We start from the raw sequence: 14,359 nt of genomic DNA, 5'->3' as shown, positions 1-14,359 counted from the left end.
AATCTATTGAAGGCTGTACACAAATTCTATAAAAAGGCAATATTTTCTGGAATTTTGAAATTTTTTTAGAAATTAGTTTTTCATATTTCCTAATAAATTATTTATTTCTTATAATTTTTTTAGCTTTTTTTAAGTTTAAACATTTTTTATTGATTTTTTTTTAATTTATTTTTTAGTTTTTTTTTTTATGTTTTTAATTTTTTAATTTTAAATTTTAATTTTTTTTTTAATTTTTTTTTTTATTTTTTTTTTTAATTTTATTTTTTTATTTTTTTTATTTTTTATTTTTAATTTATTTAAATTTTTAATTTTTAAATTTTAATTTTTTTTTAATTTTTTTTTTAATTTTTTTAAACTTTTTTACTTTTTTTTTTTTTTTTTTTTATTTTATTTTTTAATTTTATTTTTTATTTTATTTTAATTTTTTATTTTATTTTTTTTAATTTTTTTTTAATTTTATTTTTTTTTTTTTTATTTTATTTTTTTTTTAATTTTTTTCAACAGAAGGAAACTTTTTAAAATTAAATTTTCAAAATTTTCAAAATTTAGAAAATTTCATTTGAAGATACTATTTTAAAACAGAAAATTAATATGTGTACATATGTAATTCATTCATTATATGAATTTTGAATTTGCTTTTTCAACTTCAGCTACGAAATTGATTTAAAAATCAATAAAAGGCCTCCCTTACTCCCAACAGCACTATATATTTTAGTAAACTCATTTATTATGAAAAACTAATTAATTTAGTTTAAGTAATCATTCGCGAGGCTTATTATTTTGGCACTCTTTTTTTCTATATTTATATATCTATTTATACATATACTTTAATATTTTGAAATAATTTCTTCGTTTGCATATTTTCTACCGTTTTTTATTGCTATTTGCAACTTATATAGTGGTCTCATTTATTTGCTACTAGATGTTTAAATAAATGTTAACTTAATTTACAATAAATTATACACATGTATGTATATACTTCAAAAGTGTTTCGAACAGCTCCTTAATTAAGTCAATTAGCAAAATAATAGACTTATTTGAGGGACTCTGAAACACTGTTCTCATTGAAGTGAGTTATATTATTGAATTGCATATTTATCTCTACTACATTTTGCTCGACATAATCGTCATAAGTCTGTATTGCTCAATTTCACCGCAGATTGTTTTAAAATTTAATCTTACATTAAACAGAAAATGTATTTATGCTCATGCGCTGGATTTTGTATTCAGAAAAAGAATAGTAAATATGTTTAGAGGAAAAGTTTGAAGAATTCTTAAAAAGAAAGCGATTAGTCACAATAAAACTGTTAGGTACTGTGAGTAGTAATCATAAACACCCGCATAGTTCATGGCCTAAACCGTAAGCAACCCTGTGAGGACGGTACTCGTAGCATTGGTCTTGTCAATAACCTTCACGTCACACACCGCTACTTGAGGACATCGAACAATCAACGCTCCCTCCAGGGTTGAACTGATCGACTATAAACTAAATGGGCGGTTGGCAATCCTTCATACTGTTTCGAGGTAACAACTTCAAATTCAAAATAACTAAAAAGGTGGTCCCGCAGGTTGGTATCCTCTCCCCGTTATTGTTTAATTTCTACATTTCAGAACTGCCTCAATTATCAGAGAGAATTTCCATCACCACATAGGCTTATGATTGCGCGATATTGACGCATTGGAATATCGATTCAATGTGCTCAAAAATAAACGTCTATTTCTCCAACCTTTCTCTCTCTTCCACTAAATTCTTAGCGACCATATTCACAAACTGGACATAGTTGATGACGTTGAAATTCCGACTATTAATAATCGTAAGAAATTTAGGATTTGACAGCTTGTGCTCCTTCAAAATCCTCAAGTCACTAGCCGACAGCTCATGAGGAAAAGACAAAGAAACCTTGTTAGCAACATACAAGGTGATCAGCCGGTCAGTCGTAAACTACGGATACAATGAAACGGAGACAAAGAGGCTTCAGACGTGTCAGAACACTGCACTCCGGGCTTTAACAGGATGCCTCTTGATGTCTCCGTTCGAAGCTCGTATGCGTGCGATCAAATAACATAATGCAATACTCTCCAAGATGTCTTAGTAGGGATGTTTTCTCATAAGCCAAATATGCAATCATCTGCTTGAAGCGGAACCACCTTCTAGGAACACCAGTAGTTCTTTCCTGGACTACGTCGACGACATCGGACAGTACGCCGACCAGACTTCGGACGCAACTCACTTTAGACATGCAGCGACCGCCGTTCATCGCCATTACAATCTTTATCGACTTCCTCTCCCTGAATGGCGTATTTGAAGTAAAATAACTACCCATTGCAGACGACGAGCACGAGTTGCGAGAATTTAGAGTGATCCTTGCGCGGCTTTGTTCTTTATACTGTACCAGGTTAAACTCCTACTTATCCAGAATTGACCCCGACATACCAAATATATGTCCAGTATGCAACGAGGCCTCGCATGACTCTGAGGTAGTTAGAGTGTTTACATGCCCAGGAAACCCTACACATCTAACAACCTGCTCTCTATGGTCCGCCCCGTCGAAACAGCACGATTCCTGCGCCTGCCGTTAGATAACTGCGATGACAACCAACCTAAGCCGTACTTCTCAGCTAGGTTTAGATAATCGTTACAACAACAACAATGCAAAACAATTGGAAAAAGTAATCAGCAAGCTGGATTTGCGCCTTTATGAAAGACGTCTCAAAAACAAAGTGAACATCAAAAGTTTACTAGTTTATATATGGAAGCTGTAATAATGTTTACAAAGTCTACGATCTGTTGAAATTGCAATACAAAATCAGCTAAATTTTCACTGCGGAAGATTTTCATGAAAATCAAAATTTTTTTTAAACATTTAAAAAAAAAATTGAAAACACGATTTTTGATGTCCAGCTTCAGTTCGTCTGTAGAACCTGTAAAAGTAAACGCACGAAGGTAAATTGAAATGAAACTACTTTTTACTTATAATTTATAAATAGTTTATATTTTTAAAAATATTTTTTAGGTTTCTTAGTTTTTATAAGTACGTACATACATACAAGTAAGTTAACGGCCGTTTGAACAAAACTTACATATATTTTTGTAATATATTTAATTCAATAATAATTTGCTTCCGACGAAAGAATTTGAGAAAGTTTTCGATTAGTTACATATTTGTGACGTTCCACAGATATTTTACGGCTTTACAAATACAGTATTGTGCAAGGCATGTGCAACTGGGACGCTTAATGATTAGCATTTGAATTTTTTTTTTTTAAATTGAAAAGGTAATTTAATTACAATTACAATTTATTTATATAGCACTAGCGGTTAAGCCATCAGCATTTGAAATTATTTTTCTAATTTTTTTGAAATTGAAAATTTTGAAATGATTTTTTGATGTAAAATTTTGTTTGTATGTAGAGAAAATAAGTCCGCGGTAGAACATAACACTGGGTTTTAGTGAAGAGCCCATATTTATTCTCATTATTGCCGATATGTGAACTAACGTTCGCCGTAGTACATACTACCTTTATGCTGAATAAGAGATAAATACGTTGAGTTATTTCTGAAGTATATTGGAGGATTTTATACACACAGCTCCGATGCTATTTTTTTGCAAAAGGCAGCGGTTTCTTCTACTTAAGGAATTATATACAATTAGAATTTTCAATCGATTTTTAACTTTATCTTCTTAATGTATATACATATATTCAATAATATACACAGAAAATTTCATCTCATTCCGGTGAATATTTTCGAAGTTACACGCAAATTTGAAAAGGCGTTCCAGAGTGCTTGGAAGTGCATTCCAAACGTGAAACACGTTTTTCGCAAAATGATGTTTCCAAAGTCGGTGACCAACATTACTCGAAAACGTCTAAACCGATTAGTCTCAAATTTTAATACGAGCTTCTTAAATATATTTTTCAGTAATTGGTCGACGATTTTTTCTCACCTATAAATATATCTTTTATTTTTTTTTTTATATACAATTTATGGACGAAATTTGGTCAAAAATCGAGTTTTTTAGAAACCGCTTTTTTGTCAAAAAAAAATATATATATTTTTCATATTCCCTTGATTTGCTTTACTAGATTTAATATTACTTTAACGAAATCTGTTTGGTTTTTTTAATTTCAGAGGATTCAGTTCAGAGACCGCAAAACGTCTTTTTTGAGAGAAGCTCCCGGAGATCATCTGTAGTTCCTTTCCAAATAAATATTTTTACTAATATTAAGTCTGAAAATACAGTTAAAAGATACCGTAATATGTGTAAAAACTTTTGAAAATTAAATTAAAATGTTTTCTCAGAAAAAGAAAGAAAAAAGTTATGGAAAATTGGCTTTTGCGGCCTTTTGACTGTATATAACCCCTTAAAAATGTTATGGTGCTATCCAAAATATTAAAATTTTTAGATTTTTTGAAAATTATTTAAAAAAAAAATTATAAATTTAATTTATATTAATGAATTTAGTAAATATTAATTAATTTATTTATATTTCTTCCAAAAATGAAGCCACAAATTAATTATGACCTTACCAGTTGCTTATAACTTGCACAATACTGTATATATACTTATATGTGTTTACACATCTGGACGTAACAAATGTAAGTAGGTGGTAAAGACATACGAATAGTAATTTTAAACCTAAAAAACTTGCAATTAACGAATACTGAAAATTAAATTATTTTTATTTTATTTACAATAAAACATGCATTAAATCCATACTACTGCCACGCACATATTGCTTTCTTCCAAATTTTGTTTTTTCTTCACTTTTTTTGTCTCCTTTGTTTTCTCTTAGCTTTCTTCCTATATTTAATTTACTTTCTTTATTTCCATTTCTTTCTTGCTTTCCTTTTATTTATTTCTTTCTTTCCTTAACTTTCTTAGTTTTCCCCTTTCTTTGCGGTTTTAGACAGAATAACGTGTGCTATCATCCGGTTTCACCTCAACGGGTATGGCCTTGACTATGAAACGCCGGCGATCGAGCAGTGTCGGTGAACTAGAACTTGCACTTTTAGTGTTGCTGCCATCGTCAGTGATCTGTTTTGGGCGGGAAAAATGAAGCAGAAAAGGTGCAAACAGACAAAGATGAGTTTAATTGAATTTGCAAACGTTTTGAAAAATATTAGTTTAATTGTTTTAATATATAGTAAGTCTATATGTATGTAAGTATAAAGCGCAATTTAGAAAAAAGGTGATAGAGCAAGCTTAAGCAGACCTCCAGAGTCTACACACTATATAGTAAATTACTGTTATGACGTGTGTTAGTAAGCTGTTTGAGTGCCAATTATTGTGTGCGTTAAAAAACGTTAGGGAAACGGCTGGTAAGTGAGGCAGGAAATGTTAACATGTCACAAAAGTTTTTAAATTAAAAGTGGGAGAGAAGCGTCAGTGGGGCTGGAAACACAAAAAACCACTAAAAAATATACTCACTTATGTTAGCGTATAAATGCTTTCGTTACTTTCAAGACAAAAATTCATTTAAAATGCCTTAAACAAGTAGTAATTATTTGTAATATTCATTTAGAATGTGAATCACAAGTGCTAATTAAGCCCATTTATATTGTATTATATGTACATATTGAGTTTATGAAAACATTCATACATACATACTACATTCATAATAGTATTTTGTAATTGTGTGTATGTGTTTCCTTACAAAAATATATTATATAATTGCACTAGTCGCATTATAGTTTACGGTTTTTTTTATCGAAATGTTAAGTGTTTCATTTGTTGTTTTTTGTTCTTAATACACAGTGTTGCATTTTAGCGTCAGTTTACTAATTTTTTTTTTAAATTTGTTTTTTTTTTTGGTTTTATTCTTAGTCTGTGTGCTATTTCAACTAATTTTACACCGCATATTCAATCTGGTTTATCTAAAACGAAATCAAGAAAAAATAAACAAAAACAATAAAAAAATATTTTTCTGCATAATTAAGTGTTGTGTTAAGGCAAATTGTGAAAGATGTAATATACATTATATGTAAACTAAGCTTTTTCGTTAAATTTTGCTGTTTAATTAACTGCATGAAGTGACAGAAGCATGAATTATGCAAAAATATGGCTTAAACAAATTTTTTTGTGTATGTACATAAATGTATTATTTAACAACAAACTAGTTTTTTATGTAATTAATTTAATTATTTAGCAACCACGTTTTTTTAATTTAATTAATTAAAATTTAATTTTTTTAAATTAATTAAAATTTATATTAATTAAATTAATTAGACAATATAATTAAATTTTATTTATTTATTTAATTAAATTTTAATTCATTAATTATAGTTTTTTAAATTAATTAAAATTGAAATTAAATAATAATTAGAAATATAATTAAATTAATTAAATACAAGATCAATTGGTTGTTATAGCTATTAATAACTTATTATAGGTTTAATTTGAATTGATGAAATAAAAAATTACAATTTTAGTTTTTTAAATTTTAAATAATTAATTAATAAAAAATTATTAGTTAATTATTTAACAACCAATTAATTTTTTATTTAATTAATTTAGGTATTTTTATGCAGGATTAAGTATTAATTAATTTTTTGACAATTAATAATTAATTAGAAATATATTTAAATTAATTAAATACAAGATCAATTGGTTGTTATAGCTATTAATAATTTATTATAGGTTTAATTTGAATTGATGAAATAAAAAATTACAATTTAAGTTTTTTAAATTTTAAATAATTAATTAATAAAAAATTATTAGTTAATTATTTAACAACCAATTAATTTTTTATTTAATTAATTTAGGTATTTTTATGCAGGATTAAGTATTAAATAATTTTTTGACAACCAATTTGCAACCAAAATTTAATTAATTCATCAATTATAATTTTTTAAATTAATTAATTAAATAGAAACAAAAAAATTAATTACTTGCTAAATAATTAAATTAAATAAATAAAATTTTAATTGATTAAATACAAGATTAATTGGTTGTTCTAACTAATATTTTTTCATTGATTTAATTTGAATTAATGAAATAAAAAATTACAAATTAAATTTTTTAAATTTTAAATAATTAATTAATAAAAAATTATTAGTTAATTATTTAACAACCAATTAATTTTTTAATTAATTTTTAATAATTAAATTTTTATTTTTAAGCAGGATAAATTATTTAATTAAAAATTTAATTTATAAAATTTGTATTAAATTTTTTATTTAATTTTTTATAATAAATTAAATTTAATTAATTAATATTAAATATAAAAAATAATTCGTTGCTAAATAAATAAATTAATTAAATAATTAGTTAATTAAGTAATTAAATTAATGAAATAATTGTTTTATTTAATTTAATTTTATTTTATAATAAAATGTTATTAGTAAATTATTCACCAACAAATTAATTTCTTATTTAATTATTAAATAAAATTAATTAAATAAAAAACTAATTAGTTAATTAAGTAAAAATTAAATTAAGGAAATAAAAATTTAATTTTATTTTGTAATAAAGTGTTATTAGTAAATTATTTATCAACAAATTAATTCCTTATTTAATTAATTAATTATTTTAAAGCAGGATTGGAATTGATTAATTTAAATTTAATTTTATTTTTTAATAAAATGTTATTAGTAAATTATTTACCAACAAATTAATTTCTTATTTAATTAATTAATTATTTTAAAGCAGGATTGTGAATTGATTAATTTAAAAATGCATTGTAAATTAGATTTCTGTTATTAATTCTAATTTTGACGTTAAGTTTAAAAATTTTATTTTTAATTTTTCGGATTAAACTTTTTATAATTTCAATCCGTTTTTTTCTTAATTCAAAATTTATGATTAATATTTGAGGTTAGCAATTTGAAAATTGTTTTTATTTAGAATTTTCGGATTTACAGAATAATAAAAAAAATATTTTTAAAGTCTTATTTGCGACTTATTTTAATCGTTTTTAATTTTCTGTAATTAATTTTAGTTAATTTAATTATTTTACAAGTCAGATGTATTGCGTGTGGTTTTAGGTTAATTGCTGCTTAAAAAATTTATAGTGCGTGTTATTAGCAACTTTGTGCATTTTACTAAGAAATAATATGTACAAATTTTAAATTGCGTTTAACATTTTAAACTTCAATTAAGATACATAAATAACACTCAACCTAGTATAAACAATTTTTTTATTTTATTTTAAATAAAATCAAATTTTATAATTTTTTATGCGCAATTGTGATACTTTATTCATATAAGCATTTGTTATTATATATTAACGATTTATTTATTTTAGGTATGTACATACATATGTAAGCTACTAAATACTTGTATATAGGAAAACGGCATTTTTAGAACACCTTATTGCATGTATATATACAATTTTATATTTAATTAAACATTTCATATTAATTTCCAATTAACATAATAGTTTTTATTAATTAGTAATAATTAAAATACTGTTTATTTAATTAAAATAATAATTTAAGCATACTGTTTGTTGTAATTGTAAAGAAAATATCGTAATTAACATATCACAACTTTTATAGTAATCCCTATTATATACTTGGTAATTACGTAATTACACCAACACCCTATATAAATGTACATAAGTGTATATGTATGTACATATATGTATAGATATGTATAAACGTTGTGTAATTTTTATAAATTACAGTTAAAGCTAACATGTCACCATATAAGTACAAATAGATAAACTCAACTCCCTTATACCGCTACGCCAATTATTTTAACTACCTTTATGTTTGCATGTATGTAAGTTTCTCAATTTACAATGGTAAATGATATGAGCAAAATTTTCCAGAACACATCTTTATACCCTTTCGAAATATATATTTTTGTCTTTCGCTTGGTTTGGCAAATATCACACAAATGAATCTAGGGAGAGATCACCGGAACTTGTCAAAAGCTCCGAAACCAAAAATATAATTTAAGAAATAGAGTTCCATTGGAAAAGTTAACATTTCAAAACTTTTTAATTCTTCAAAATCGAACAGAAGGAACTTACCTAAACTGAGTCATAATACCAAAAATTGTTCCGCTTTGTCGATTAAACTATGCGCAAATTTCAATAAAATAGAACTTGCGGCCTTAAAGGTTAACCTGAGACTTGTTTATTCATGACATTCACTCGCAATATTAAATTCACTAATCCTTACCTACATTAACATTCATCCAACAATAGTAGAACCGGACCTGTCGGAAGCGATCTATACTAATGACCATACACAGCTACCCAAAAACAGAGCCATCATCACTTTCATTGATGATGGAAACTATCGCAAAACAAAACCTCGAATACCTAGTTGACAGCATTTGCCGAAAAGACAGAAAAAACGGTCCACTGTGTCACTTAAATGGGTATAGTAAAGGTATTTGTGGCATGATAGTCAACATATTCATTCACTTTTTTTCTGTAAATGACATTCTGAGAGTCAAATCACCACCTGTTTGCGAAGAAAACGTCCTTCACTAAATTGCTCCCAGTGAATGGCGTCCTTGGAATCAAACCATAGCGAAAAAAGAACTCGAGATATCTTGCGATTCTCGTTCTACAAACTATAGCAGATTAAACTAGTAGTTTTCCTGAAATGATCCCAACATACCGAATCTATTACCTAAGTTCAATGAGTTCCATAATGACTCTAATCACCTCTTTGCATGCCCTACGAAACCAACTCACCTACCATACTTTTCCTAATAGTTCGACCACCCTTCCTGTTTGGTGATTTTGATCACAATTAAGTTGCCTTACCAACCAAACAGGACCTAGAACAACAAAATGTGGTTGGGGGAAATCGAGATCCAAAACGGTCCAGCTCAACACAAAGAATACCGTTTTCTGCAGCAAACACCAAAAGAGGTTGGTACTGAGGAGAGGTTTGCTTTAAATCACTACATGACCCCTTTCAACATTAACATTTCTCGCATTTTCAAACCCAAACTAATTTCTATAGTCGGACCTAAACCCACGAAACTCTTTCCTGAAACGAAGTCAAACCACAACGTTTCGGCGAATCGTTTCAATTCGTCGTAAAAAGTGAACTTCTCAATAAATATCTCGGTTCAAATTAAATATATACAAATTATATATAAGGATAGATCCGCATTCCACACTGGTAGTGAAATGTGACATTCACCACTGGTAGATTTTATATGTGAATAAGTAATTTCTGTCTTTTTGTCTTCTTGTGTTATAATATTTTTTTTGACATGATCTCGAGTTTAAAAGCCATCATATAGATTAATATATTTCGCCCTTGGGTATAAAAATATGAACTGCTACCGAAATTCGACCTTATTACATTCTTGCTCTATTGAATGGCTTATGGCATTAATTTATTTACAAATACTTTTTTGTTTGATTATTTAATGTACACTTTAGTTGTGAGTACTCACATCGATACAGGCACATTGACTGTCGTCAAATATCGTGCCGGTCGTACAGGACTGGCTGTCACGGCAGACACAACGGCATTCCGTTTCATCCCAGTATTTGTGTCCTTGCTGGAAATTTAATAAAAATATGTAAAAAAAACATTAACATTTTAATGATTTACTTATTATAAAGGGTGATCCATTTCGAGGTTCCCTAATTTTTTAAAGAAAAAACACTGAAACTTCAAACTTAATGGGGAATGTTTATTATCATTCGAAAGAATATTCCCTTCGTTGAGTCCAATTTTCGACTACTCGTTCGGGCATTTCGATTGGTAATGGGCGAATGACACGCGTGATCTTTTGCTCCAAGGTATGTATGTACTATAGGCTTTACATATCCTTACAAAACCGTTATTTTTGGGTGAATTGGCAGCTCTTAAATCTCTTCCGGTTGCTCTTCGTCCCAAATGCGGCAATTTTGTTTATTTACATACCCATTTAGCCAGAAATGGGCCTCATAGCTGAAAAAAATTTGGTTCAAAAACACTCCAGCTCTGAAAGTATTCGACGCAATAATCGCCGGAGGAAGCAGAGGAAGAGGAAGACCTCCAATTCGTTCAAAAGACTCCTGACTATACTTGGAATCTCCAATTGGAAAAATGACTGGCGCACAAAAACAACATGACAGCTTGGCACGACTTACGTGTGATCTGTCAAAAAAAGGCTATTGTTAGAATTACCTCTACTTGGATCACCCGTTAGTTCCTCATAATATTTCATCACATCATCACTAATTCATACTAACCTCTAAACATTTCTGCAACGCATCGTCATTTGTGCACTCACAGCTGCACTTGTCCGGCCGATATCTCTGATATTGCTTGCAGTCCTGTAAAAATTACCGCATGTCAGTACATAATTATACATAACTTAAAAACTACCATCACCACTCCTAAAACGCACATGCATACATATAGCAATTGCAACAAAGCTCAATTCGTTGGCGCAAACAACAACTACGAAAAGCAAAGTAAAAGCATAAAAGCGACCATACCCGACTACCTACCTCCGCCTTAATGCGACAGTCGCATTTGCATTTCGTGTGCTGTTCGACTACGACAATATCCTTGCCACGAAGGCGCATTTTTCTGCCGCCGACCACTTCAAAAGGAATCACCTCAAAGTTGATTGTCTCCGTCTCGGCAGGTTGACACGACATCAGTTGGGAGCCACAGCAGCCGCCGCAGCGCTTCACACGCGTACACTTGGGAAAATAGTCGATTTTTGGATCATTCGAGGACTCCAGCGGTATGAGCGGCACAACGGTGCTCTCGGGCATGCAAGCAGCCGACTTAGCTTGTACTACATTAGCTGAATTGGGGGGAAAAGAAAAAAGAAATTTATTAACTGGAATGCATGAATTGGCAAAGCGTAGACGTTGGCTTACCGCGCTCCACACTGCGTCTGAAGGTGTCTGTAAAGATGAATAAGAAAAGAGACAAATATTAATTGGCTGATAGAAAATATTAGAAAAGAGTCTCAATACAGTAGCTAAAATCTAAAATAAGCTTAAAGAAACATGCTTTATCAGTTCGTGTTCGCATTACCCATATTCTCTACGTCATAGCGTAATAACCTTGTCATCGTCAACGTGCGTCGGTTGCCAAATTAATTTGCATTGTTCACCGCGTCTGTCTCATTTTTAATGTGGTTTTCAATTTTAAATTCTTAATGTATGCCGGGAATTTACGTTCAATAACAATCAAAATAATTTCGTCAATGACTTCACTTATGGAAAGTACTAAGCTATACATTACACTCACCTTGCAAGCCTAGCTGGGGATCAATGCTATCCTTATCGACGAAGCGTTCTATTAAGTCCTCTACATCCGTCACATTGGCCAGCTCTTTGTAAAAGGTTAACATATTCTAGAAATAAAATGTATTTAATGCTTCATTAGTAATGGAAATTTATTTTAAGGAACTTATTAGTAAGAAATATTAATAAAACTCTGTAGTTATTCTAACCTACATATGCTCTAATTGCTGATCTCTTCTACCATGCTTGCTTATTGCATTGTCACTTTTATACCTGGGTTTTTCAATCTTTGGCTTTCAGCGCCTTATTCACGCTGAGAGCACAATCGCATATGGAATTTCATATTTAATCTAATTAAGGTAACTACTTGAGGGAAAAAGATATTAAGCACACTCAACTGTATACTTAATATATTTACATTTTAGCAGCGCTTGAGATGCCTTTATTACTGTGATATTTTGTTTCGATGTGGGCAATTCCCCTTTTTAAGTATAGCCTTTCTTAAGTACTCTACTATCGTTTACATAGCGTTCCGATAATGTACTTAATCCCCCGCTTCTATATTCTCGTAAATGATACATTAAAATTTCGGCTGCATTGGAGTCGTAATTTTGTTTGAACCACTTGATCATCGTTGGTATAGGCCTACCTTTCAGAACTTCAAAAAATGTATACTCAGACGGTTTAACGGAGTTGAAGCACTAAGGGGTACCGGATTAAACGGATACTACGTTTAGAAATGATCAAATTTTACGAAATTGTCTTTTTTAGGCTAAAAACTTATCGGACCGAATATAGAGTGGTTAAAATCCTTTCCACTACTCCTTTATGGTTCCTTAGCTTACAGAGGAATGCAAAGAAACCTATGAGGCGTGGTCTAATCTAATAAGCCTTAAATAAGTTTTCATATTCCGTTGACAGTAAGTGCAAAGAGATCGTCTTAAGTGGAACATATTTAAAAATATAACACTAGCAGCGAACTAGAACGTATTTCGAAAAAAGTAGGATTAAGGTGCCCCTCGTGACTTGGTGTTGGTATAGTTGTCCGATCTGTCAAATATCTTCGGAAATCGGAATCTATACCAAGTTACGTGAAGACATATTGTAAAATAAAAAAGGCTCTGATCGGTCAGTTTATATGCTATAGTGGTCCGACTTCAGCGGTTCCGATAAATGAGCTGATTGTTGGTGAAAAAAGGACGTGTGGTTTAGATCGATGTCTCAGAAACTAAGGGACTAGTTCACTTACAGCCATGGACATAAAAATAGCACAAATTCGAATCCAATCAAATTAAAAAACCCTAATTCTATTAAATTTTTGATTTGAAGCATAAATACCACATTTTTAAGTTCGCAATTTATTTCCAATTTTTGTGGGAAGTTCTCGCGTTTTTTAATTTAATTTTGCGAATCAATAATTATTTCGTCGATATTTCATTAAAATGGGAAGGGCAAAACATTGCACGCCGGAAAATAAAGCGCTTATGTGCGATATAAGCAAAAAAGGGAATGCTCCTGCCGAAATTGCTGAAATAATGCATTGAACACGAAAAATGCTCTTTATGCAACAAACAAGACCCATCTTGTGTCAACAAAAACCTACCAAGAACGTAAGACCACATAAAGCCGATAGAAGTGTTGACAACACCATAGTACGGAAGAGCAAAGCCGATCCTTTTAAGTCAGCTAGAGAAATTATGATCGATGTTAATGACGAATATATGTAGTGTAGACGTACCCAGAATACTTATAGGAAGACGACTCAATGGAGCTGAACTTTTTGGACGAATTCGCAGGAGGAAACCACTCCTTTCAAAACGCCACATCAAAATTCGACCGCCATTTGCAAAGGACCACAGAGACAAACCAGCACAATTTTGGAGGACCGTGCTTTGGAGCGACAAAACCAAGATAAATTGGATGAATCCAGATGGAAAAGCACGGTCCTTAACCACGGTATATCAAAAAATCTATTAAGCACGGCGGTGGAAGTATCATAGTTTGGGGCGCGTTTTCATGGCATGACGTCAGGCCAATTGTTCGAAAAAATGGTAAAATCCGGTCTATTTTACCATTAATTTTAGTATTTGGATATACTGAAAAATAAAATGGAGCCATTTGTATTTGAATCCATGTCCATAAACTGGGCATTTATGCAAGACAATGATTCGAACTGCCCAAAAAATAA

The 14,359-nt window shown here is 29.9% G+C and overlaps 1 protein-coding gene across 5 annotated transcripts in view; it reads right to left on the bottom strand.

Annotated features, from left to right (window-relative positions):
* Positions 1 to 4,829: 4,829 nt before the first annotated feature.
* The window catches only part of LOC120775227 (balbiani ring protein 3), a 40,983-nt gene continuing 31,453 nt past the window's right edge, over positions 4,830 to 14,359 (bottom strand). For 3 of the 5 annotated variants that reach the window (XM_040105296.1, XM_040105295.1, XM_040105297.1), the window contains exons 3-8: positions 12,176 to 12,281; positions 11,800 to 11,826; positions 11,407 to 11,723; positions 11,158 to 11,241; positions 10,371 to 10,478; positions 4,830 to 5,039 (exon numbers count right to left, since the gene is read on the bottom strand). In XM_040105296.1, coding sequence (XP_039961230.1) covers positions 4,908 to 5,039; positions 10,371 to 10,478; positions 11,158 to 11,241; positions 11,407 to 11,723; positions 11,800 to 11,826; positions 12,176 to 12,281 — 774 coding nt within the window. In that variant the 3' untranslated portion in view covers positions 4,830 to 4,907. Of the gene's footprint in view, positions 5,040 to 5,786; positions 5,879 to 10,370; positions 10,479 to 11,157; positions 11,242 to 11,406; positions 11,724 to 11,799; positions 11,827 to 12,175; positions 12,282 to 14,359 lie in introns of those variants that run through there. The other 2 variants (XM_040105298.1, XM_040105299.1) reach the window with 2 other exon arrangements.

This window comes from Bactrocera tryoni, chromosome 4 (genome assembly GCF_016617805.1).
Source record: "Bactrocera tryoni isolate S06 chromosome 4, CSIRO_BtryS06_freeze2, whole genome shotgun sequence".
NCBI classification, from domain to species: Eukaryota; Metazoa; Arthropoda; class Insecta; order Diptera; family Tephritidae; genus Bactrocera; species Bactrocera tryoni.
The sequence above is the reverse complement of the archived record's forward strand: the minus strand, read 5'-3'. Positions and strand labels throughout refer to the sequence as shown.